Source organism: Cervus elaphus, chromosome 26, assembly GCF_910594005.1.
Source record: "Cervus elaphus chromosome 26, mCerEla1.1, whole genome shotgun sequence".
In the NCBI taxonomy this organism is placed as follows: domain Eukaryota; kingdom Metazoa; phylum Chordata; class Mammalia; order Artiodactyla; family Cervidae; genus Cervus; species Cervus elaphus.
This window is the reverse complement of record NC_057840.1, coordinates 49,883,724-49,894,200: the sequence shown is the minus strand read 5'-3', so window position 1 is coordinate 49,894,200 and position 10,477 is coordinate 49,883,724. Positions and strand designations below refer to the sequence as shown.

Here is a 10,477-nt window from a genome sequence, read left to right as displayed (position 1 = left end):
TGCACATCTGCGCATGTGCTGCATGTCTGCATATGTGCTGCATGTCTGTGCTTCATGTGTCTGTGCATGTGCTGTGCACGTGTCTGCATGTGCTACATGTCAGTGTGTGCTATGCATGTGTGTGTGCTGCACGCATGCATGTGCTGTGCATGTCTCCATGTGTGCTGCATGTGTCTGTACGTGTGCTGTGTTTGCATGTATGTTGCACGTCTGCATGTGCTGTGTGTCTCTGTGTGTGCTATGCACATGTGTGTGTGCTACACACGTCTGTGCATATGCTGTGCACGTGTCTGCATGTCCAGGTGGACAGACGCATGCCCACACCCTCCTACTCCACATCTTCCCTGACATCACTCTCCTCCCATGAATTGTGAAATGTAGTACTTTCATCATTTCTAAAAGTCAGTTTGCTTTTTATTTCCTCAATAAAAATGTACTTGCCCTTCAAAGAGGGCGTGTGTGTACAGAATGTACAGCAAGCAGAGCTGTCACCTGTGCCTGGGATCAGGGAGCATGGGGAGCTAAGCAGAGAGGCCCGGGAGACCATGTGGCTGGTGGGGCCCAGGGCCAAATTCCTTGAGGCCGGTGAGCACTGAGTGTATGGTAGGGCTGGCAAAGGCCACGGAAAGGGAGCGCGAGGGACTAACATTAGGCTGCTGGACAGACTATCGAGTCAAGGCTGCTCAAATCATCCCAAGGGTCACACTGGGAAGACTGAGCCAGGAGCCCATATCTGGAGAATCTGAAGGACAACAGGAAGCGTGGTGGTGGGGTAGAAGGCATGAGAGCTCAAGTTCATTGTTTTTTTTGGGGGGGTCGGGGGTGCTCTGTTCAGGAGACGGTTTCCACAAATGGTCACAGCAATACTCCTGTCTCCTATGCTCTTCCAGAAGCCCACTCCTTTCTCACTGAAAGTCTACTTCATCTCCACCTGAAGCTGGATGCCTTTCTGGCTACTTTATTGGACAGAATATGGCAGAAGAGCATGACTTACTAGGTTATAAAAGGTGATGTGGCTTCTGCCTGGTTCTTTAGCTCATGGGGCACTTACCTTGGTATCCAGTTGCCATGCTGGGAAGAAGCCCAAACAAGCCTGCTTGTGCACATGTCTGCATGTGTGCTGCATGTGTCTGCAGGTCTGTGGGCTGCATGTGTGCTGCACATCTGCCTGTGTGCTGTGCACGTGTCTGTATGCTGCATGTGTCTGCATGTGTGTTGCACATGTGTCTGCATGTATGCTGCACGTGTCTTGCTGCACATGTCTACCTGTGTGCTGCGCATGGGTCTGTGTGCTGTATGTGTCTGCCTGTGTGCTGCACATGTGTCTGCCTGTATGCTGCATGTGTCTGCGTGTGTGCTGCACATGTGTCTGCATGTATGCTGCACGTGTCTTGCTGCACATGTCTGCCTGTGTGCTGTGCATGTGTCTGTGTGCTGCACATGTCTGTGCGTGTGCTGAACCATCACTTCACATAGTTATCATTTGTGTGTGTGTAGGGGGAGTGAGAACACTCTACTAGCAAATTTCAAGTATATATTATTATCAACACGGTTGCCGTGCTACACATCACATCCCAGGAACTCATTCATCTCATAACAGAAAGTTGTTCATTTTGACGTATATCTTCCCATTTTCCCAACCCTCCAGACCCTGGCAACCACCATTCTATTCTCTTTACAAGCTCAACTTTTTTAGATTCTACATGTAAGTGCTATCATGCAGTATTTGTCTTTTTGTTTGGCTTATTTCACTTAGCATAATGACCTAAGAGTTTATCGACACTGCCACAAATAACAGAATTTCCTTTTTTTAAAAAAGCTGGATAATATTCCTTTCATATGTACACACCATAATTTATTCATTCATTCACAAAATGAATGAATAAAGGACGCTTAGTTATGTTTCCATAACTTGGTTCTTGTGAATAGTGTGGAAATGAACGTTGGAATGGAGATGTCTCTTTGCAATACTGATTTAGTTTCCTTTGGATATGTACAGCAGAATTGTGACTTCTGGGTCATATGGTAGTTCTATTTTTAATTTTTTGAGGGAACCTCTATACTGTTTTCTATAGTAGCTGTACCATTTTACATCCACAACAGTGTACAAGATTCCCTTCTCTACATCTTCACTGACATCTGTTGTCTTGTCTTTTTGATGACAGCCATTCTCACAGTTGTAAGGTTGTATCTCCTTGTGGATTTGATCTGCATTTTCCTGATGATTAATAATACTGAACATCTTTTCATATACCTGTTGTCCATTTGTATGTCTTCTTTTGATAAATGTCTATTCAATTCCTTTGTCCATTTTTTCAATTATTTGCTTTCTTGCTAATGAGTTGTAAGAGTTCCTTATATATTTTGGATATTACCTCCTTACTAGGTATGGCTTGCAAATACTCGAAACCATTCTGTAGGATGGGTTTTCATTTTCCTCATTATTCCTTCTGCTTTTGTTTGATGTACTTCCACTTGTTTATTTTTACTTTTGCTGCCTGTGCTTTTTGGTGTCATATCCAAAAGAAAAAAAAATATGTCAAGATGAATGTCAAAGTTATTACCTACATTTTCTTCTAAGAATTTCAAAATTTTAGGCTATTTAAGTCTTTAATCCATTTTTGAATTGATTTTTGTGTATGGTGTAAGGGTTCAATTTCATTGTTTTGTTACGTGACTATCCAGTTTTCCCAACATCATTTATTGATGAGACTTCTTGGAGACCTTGTGGAGATTAGTTGATCATGTATGAGGGTTTATTTGGGGGCTTTTTATTTTGTTCTACTGATCTATATGTCAGCTTTTATACCAAAACTGTAGTTTTGGTTACTTTAGCTCTGTAATATAGTTTGAAATCAGGAAATGTGACCCTCCAAGCTTTATTCTCATTTCTCAATATTGCTTTGACTATTTGGGGTATTTTGTGGTCCCATGCAAATTTTAGGATTGTTTGTTCTATTTCTGTAAAATGCCATTGGAATTTTGGTAGAGACTGCATTGAATCTGTAAATCACTCTGGGTAGAATGGACATTTTAACAATATTAATTCTTATAATCCATGAACATGGGCTATCTTTCCATTTATTTGTGTCCTCTTCAATTTCTTTCATCCCTGTTTTACAATTTTCAGTAAACAGATCTGCTACCTCTTGGTTAAACTTACTTCTAAGTACTTCATTCTTTTTGATGCTATTATAAATAGAATCATTTTCTTAACTTCTTTTTTTGATACTCTGCTGTTGTTGTTCCGTTGATAAGTTGTGTCTGACTCTTTGTAACCCCATGGACTGCAGCACACCAGGTTCCTCTCTCCTCCTTCACTATCTCCCAGAGTTTGCTCAAATTCATGCCCATTGAGTCAGTGATGCTATCCAACCATTTCATTCTCTGCTGCCCCCTTTCTCCTTTTGTCTTCAATCTTTTCCATAATCATGGGTCTTTCCCAACGAGTGTCAGCTCTTCACAACAGGTGGCCAAAGTATTGGAGCTTCAGCTTCAACATCAGTCCTTCCAATGAATATTCAGGGGTGATTTCCTTTAGGATTTACTGGTTTGATCTCCATGTAGCCCAAAAGACTCTCTAGAGTCTTCTCCAGCACCACAATTTGAAAGCATCAATTACTTGGCACTCGACGTTCTTTACAGTCCCATTCTGTTGTCAGTGTACAGAAAAGCAACTTTTTTTGTATGCTGATTTTATATCCTACAATCATTTACTAGTTCTACTAGTTCTAACACTTCTTTTTATTTTATTTCTTCGGGGGGGGGATTTTTTTTTTTTCATTTATTTCTATTAGTTGGAGGCTAATTACTTTACAATATTGTAGTGGTTTTTGCCATACATTGACATGAATCGGCCATGGATTTACATGTGTTCCCCATCCCATTCCCCCCTCCCGCCTCCCTCCCCATCCGATCCCTCTGGGTCTTCCCAGTGCTCCAGCGCTGAGCACTTGTCTCATGCATCCAACCTGGGCTGGTGATCTGTTTCACCCTTGATAGTATACTTGTTTCAATGCTGTTCTCTCAGAACACCCCACCCTCGTCTTCTCCCACAGAGTCCCAAAGTCTGTTCTATACATCTGTGTTGCTTTTTCTGCTTTGCATATAGGGTTATCGTTACCATCTTTTTAAATTCCATATATATGCGTTAGTATACTGTATTGGTCTTTATCTCTCTGGCTTACTTCACTCTGTATAATGGGGCTCCAGTTTCTTTGGTGGAGTCTTTAAGGTTTTCTATATATGACATCATGACATATGCAAACAGGCTTTACTTCCTCCTTTCCAATGTAGATGTCTTTTATTTCTTTTTCTTGCCTAATTACTCTGGCTAGAATTTCTAGTACTATGTTGCATAGAAATAGTGGCAGTGGGCACCCTTGTCACGTTCCTGGTCTTAGAGGAAAAGCCTTCAACCAGTCACCATTATGTATGATGCTAGCTGTGGGTTTGTCATATGTGGCCTTTATTATATTGAGGTACACTCCTTTTATACTTAATTTGTTGAAAGTTTTTATCATGAAAGGATGTTAAAATGGACATATATAAATAAATATAAATGTAAATATATAAGGAAAATATTAACAAAACTAAAGAGAGAGACAGATAGCAATGTAATAATAGCATAATATTAGTATTGACAATAACAATTGCTTTTAACAATGGGTAGTAGAATCATCCAGAAAGAACACCAATAAACACTGAACTTGAACTGTTTTATATCAAGTGGGCTTAACAGACATATGTAGAACATTTTCATCCAATAGCAGAATATACAGTCTTCTTAGGTAAAAACAATATAATATTCACTAGGACAGATATGTTAGTCCACAAAACAAATCTTAAAAATTTAAGGCTAATGTTACATCAAGTGTATTTTCTGATAACAATGGTTGTTGTTGCTCAGTCACTAAGTCATGTCCGACTCTTCATAATTCCATGGACTGCAGCACACCAGGCTTCCTTATCCCTCACCATCTCCTGGAATTTGCCCAAGGAAAACAATGGTATGAAACTAGAAATCAGTAAGAGGAGGAAAACTGGAAAATTCACAAATCTGTGGAAATTAACACATTCTTGACCAAGCAATAAGTCAAGGAAGAAATCAAAAGGAAAATCAAAATGTATCTTCAGGCAAGCAAAAATGGAAATACAACATATAAAAACAACACAATAAAAGCAGTTCTAAGACTGAAGTTTATAGCAATAAATCCCTATATTTAAAAAGAAAGATCTCAAACCATGTAATGTTACACTTGAAGGAACGAGGAAAAGAACCTACTAAGTCCAAAGACAGCAGAGCATGTGTGTGCGCATTGTTTCAGTCGTGTCCGACTCTGTGCAACCCCATGGACTGTAGCCCGCCAGGCTCCTCCGTCCACGGGATTCTCCAGGCAAGAGTGCCAGAGTGGGTTGCCATGCGCTTCTCCAGGGGATCTTCCAGACCCAGGGATCGAATCCACGTCTCTTATGTCTCCTGCATTGGCAGGCTGGTTCTTTAATGCTAGCACCACCTGGGAAGCCCCAACTTATCAAGACTGAATTACAATGAGACAGGCAATCAGAACAGACCAATGAGTCAGTAACTAAAAACATTCCAACAAAAGCTCAGGACCAGATGGCTCCACTAGTGAATTCTACTAAACATTTTTTAAAAAATTAATGCTAATCCTTCTCAGACTCTTTAAAAAAACTGAAGGGAAAGAAACACTTCCAATCTCATTTTACAAGGACAGCATCACCCTGATACTGAAAACAGCCAAGGACACCACAAGAAAAGAAAATCACAGGCCAATATCCCTGATGACTACTGATGCAAAAATTCTCAACAAAACATGTGTGTGCTCAGTTTCACAAACGTGTCCAACTCTTTGTGACCCTATGGACTATAGCCCGCCAGGCTCCTGTCTGTGGAGTTCTCCAGGCAAGAATACTGGCGTGGGTTGCCATTTCTTACTCCAGGGGATCTTCCCGACCAGGGGAAGTATTGGCAGGGGGATTCTTTACCACTGTGCCACCTGGGAAGTCCTCAACAAAGTTATTATGTTGGTGCTAAAGTAATCATGGTTTTGCATGGTTGAACTTTGCCATTTGATACCGGAATACGTTCTTTAAATAAATGTGGTTATGTTATACATCATTTTAATGTGCATTTCTCACTTCATATTTTTTGCTAATGACTTATTACTTGCTGTTTATGGCAAAAACCACTACAATATTGTAAAGTATTTTATACTTATTTTAGACTATAGAAATGATGCTAGACAAAAAGCAAATTTGAGCAATTTTTAGTTCAAAATGGCTCACAAAGCAGGGCAGAGAACTCGCCACAGCAACACATTTGGCCCAGGAACTGATAAGGAATGGACAGTGCAGCAGTGATGCAAGAAGTCTGCAAAGGAGATGAGAGCCCTGAAGATGAGGAGCGCAGGGGCCGGCCATTGGGAGTTGACCATGACCAACTGAGAGCCACCACTGAAGCTGACCTTCTTACAACTACACAAGCAGTTGCTGAAGAACTCAACATCGACCATTCTACAGTCATTTGGCATTAAGCAAATCAGGATGGTGAAAAACACGATAAATGGGTGCCTCATGAGCTGACCGAAAATTTAAAAATCGTCATTTTGAAGTGTCATCTTCTCTTATTCTGCACAACAATGAACCATTTCTTGGTTGGATTGTGATGTGCGATGAAAAGTAGATTTTATACCACAACTGGTGATGTGCTTCCCAAAGCCAAACTTGCACCAAAAAAAGGTCATGGTAACTGTGGTCAGCATTTACCATAGTGGTCTGCTGCTGGTCTGATCCACTACAGCTTTCTGAATCCTGCTGAAACTATTACGTCTGAGAAGTATGCTCAGCAAATTGAAGAGATGCACCAAAAACTGCAATGCCTGCAGCACACACCAGTCAACACAAAGGGCCCAATTCTTCTCCACAACATTGCCCGACTGCATGTTGCACAATCAACACTTCAAAAGTTGAAAGAACTGGGTTATGAAGTTTTGCCTTACCTGCCATGTTCATAGCAGGTGAATATCAACCAACCAACTACCACTTCTTTAAGCATCTCAACAATGTTTTGCAGGCGGAACACTTCCACAGCCAGTAGGAGGCAGAAAATGCATTCCAAGAGTGTCAAATCCCAAAGCATGGAATTTTATGCTACAGAAATAAGCTTACTTCTCACTGGTAGAAATGTATTGATTGTAATGGCTCCTATTTTGATTAATAAAGATGTGTTTGAGCCTAGTTATAATGATTTAAAATTCACGGTCCAAAACCACAGTTACTTTTTCCATCAACCTAATATTAGCAAACTGAACTCAACAGTACGTTAAAAAGACTATACACCTTGGGCACCTGGAACTTACCCCAGGGATGCAGGGATGGTTCAACATTCCCAAATCAATCAACATGATATACCACATTAACAAAATGAAAATGAAAAATTATATGATTATCTCAATAGATGCAGAAAAAGCATCTGACAAAATTTAACATCCTTTTTCTTCACAAAGATCCCAATATGTTGGATGGTAAAATGCCTTCCAAATAATTTTTAAAAGTGAATTACATTTCCTTATGAATAATAATACTTTTATTTTCATTTTAAAACTGGTATGTGGAAACTTCATCAGAAGACTTAATTGCAGAGATAATATAACACCAAAATTAGAAAAAAAATCACACTGGTTTTGCAAATGTAGTAAAGATTTTATCAACTCAATGGCTTTACTTAAGCTTGCTAAATGAACATAAACATTTTTTTATTAACATAAACATTTTACTGACAAGTTAGAATTTACTTATGACGGGGGGAAATGATATTCATGGAAGTCTACTCTTCTAGTCTAAGGAATGAGAGATTTATTTTAAAGTTATGCAAATAAGCAATAAAGAAATGAAACTTCTAGAAGCAGTAGTGGTCTCAAATTAGCAAAAACAAAATGAACAGAATGTTAAAAATTTAGACAGGAAACCTACATATAAAAAAAAACCTATTTCCAAAACTGGGAAATAAGGCTATAGGTCCTACATGATTGTATGAAAAGTGACTAGACATGCAGATGTCCTGAAGAAGGACCTGTAGGAAGTGAATGGGAGACTCTATTTCTTTTTGGTACATATTACCAAACGGGATTCTAAAACAAAGTAAGGAGCCTGCACACAGAGCTGTCAGTCAGGCTAAAGCATCAAGTGCAAAGATACAAACTGCACTGCAATTCGTTTAGGGTTTATTTTGTTTTAATGACATCAGCTGAAGGACATGTCTTGTGAGTGCCAGCAAGCACGACTCAAGAGGCTCTCCTGGGTATGGGTGCAGCCTGGAAGGTGGATTGGCAGTCACAGCAGCTCCAGGCCAAAAGGAGACAGCTGCTAACCTAATCCCTAATCTAGATTATTTTCAATTATCAAAATAACCAGGGGCTGAGGTCAGGACAATTTGGGGCTTAAAATTTCAATTCTTAGATTATGTGAAAATTCTTTCATGAAAAGAATGTCTCTGAAGTTGGATTCATTTAGAATATTTTTTAACAACAAGAGCCATTCAGGGCTTACAGATAAAGAGCAACAGATGTCCTACTTGTTAGCGGCATCATAAATTAGGCTTCCTGACACTCAACTACTGCCTCTCTCTACAGTTTGCAGGCTTCCTGTCTGATGCCTAACATGTGCTGAATCCAGGTGTGTCTTCACAGGCACAGGCTCTGGGCTGGAGCAAATTCTAAATGAAAGGGTGACCCATGCGTCACATGCAATGTCAAGAACATGCAGCCACCTCTCCCACCAAGAGGGTGAGAAGGAAGCTAGTACATCTTTCTCTGTGAAGACCCAGTTGGAAACTTTACTTCTGGTTATAATTTATAATTAGTAAATAATTCCTGGAAAATGATATAGCTTATTAGACATCATGTCTTGAAAGATAAGATCATCTGGGAAATGCCCTCACAATCTAGTATTAAAGTTAAAGAAAGTGGGACATAATAAGATTCCAATTCATTAAAAGAATCAACAGATGCAGACTGGCGTGAAGATGTTAACCATGGCTGTTTGGGGACGTGGAGTCAGGATGACATCTACAAGTAAGCCAACAAAGGCATTTTGGAAGAAGGCTGAAACAGACACTTTTCCTCTTGATGTGAGTCTGGGTCTGGAACCCCCAGAGAGCCTCTCCTCAGATGACGTAACTCTGAAGGATGGTCCAGAGGGTCCAGAGGCTTCACTCTGGTTTGACAGCCAGGCTCTGCGGCTTCTGCTTCTGTGCACACTGTTTCTGGAGGAAGCAAACTTACCTTGAAACCAAGTTGGGAGGTTTTAACATCTGAATTCTTTTAAAACTTTGGTACTTGATATGAAAGATTTATGTTATAAAGACAGATGTTTTACTTCGATCTTTATAGAACTGATTTATACTGAAGATGTTAAGTGGTGGACTTACCAGAAGATGACTAATATCTTCTCCACTGGTCAGGCTCATACTGTCTACTTCCTGCACCAAACATAACAAAACAAAAAATAAGAATTAAATTTCTCTAAAAATAAAACAGCAAAAAAAGACACATTTTTAAGTACGTACAAAAACAACATCTGAGCTGTATTTGGGCCAGAACTTTATTCTCTTTTTAGCTGTGGCCACCTGTCATTAAAATTTTGTTCCATAATTATTCATTAAAGTAGGAAGCAATTAATTAAGAGGCAGTCCTGTTGGTGGAAGGAAGCACTGTCAGAACTGCTCCCCTCAACTCCAGGGCCACCGTCTGCACGGCGTCTACATGGCCACTGCTGCCAGGGATGTTTGCAAATGGCCCTTCCTGTGCAGATGGCGCCTGGGATGTTCTGCCAAGAGCAGGAAAGCGTGAGGGTGGCTCCCTCTGCAGCAGAGCCCAAGGCTTCCCCATCCCCGCCCTCGGGACTGCTGCCCACTTTCTGGCATCTCTAGGGTCAGAAAAGAACCATTCTACAAGTAAAACAGGTGATGGCTTTTCACATTTAAAATGTAACACTTCTCCAGCAAAAGGGATGGGCAGCCTTGTCACCTGCACCCCCCAGGAGGGTGACAAGAGAGGGTCACAGCAGTGGCCAGAATGAGGTTTCCAGGCAGCATCCTTGTTATCACAGATGATCAGAGGCAGCTTTACAACAGCCCAGGCCTCCTAGGAATCACCGAGAAGTGAAAATCTGAAGAAATCACAGGCAAATTTGTAGCTACTAACTGTGGAATTTAACACATCATTTCTCACCAACAGCACATAGAGGTTAAACATTCTCACTTTAGCTGCTGGCTAGCATTTTAAAAGTTCCGAAAGCTTTGATGTTCACCCCTTGGTGAATAGAGGTTCACACCTCTGCTGGTCCCAGGTCCCCACCCCTGTCTCATTGGCTCCCAGCCCAGAAAGGCTCCCAGCCCAAATGGAGCGGCTCACCTCTCATCAGGTCAGGGGGCCTGGGGGCGGCCATGGGAAAC

The 10,477-nt window shown here is 40.8% G+C and overlaps 1 protein-coding gene across 7 annotated transcripts in view; it reads right to left on the bottom strand.

The window, feature by feature from the left end:
• Positions 1-4,611: 4,611 nt before the first annotated feature.
• The window catches only part of FAM120B (family with sequence similarity 120B), a 77,266-nt gene continuing 71,400 nt past the window's right edge, over positions 4,612-10,477 (bottom strand). For 3 of the 7 annotated variants that reach the window (XM_043888146.1, XM_043888150.1, XM_043888151.1), the window contains 2 exons: positions 9,452-9,502; positions 4,612-4,983 (listed from right to left, as the gene is read on the bottom strand). In XM_043888146.1, the coding sequence (XP_043744081.1) occupies positions 9,462-9,502 (41 nt within the window). In that variant the 3' untranslated portion in view covers positions 4,612-4,983; positions 9,452-9,461. Of the gene's footprint in view, positions 4,984-7,591; positions 9,287-9,451; positions 9,503-10,477 lie in introns of those variants that run through there. The other 4 variants (XM_043888145.1, XM_043888149.1, XM_043888147.1 and 1 more) reach the window with 2 other exon arrangements.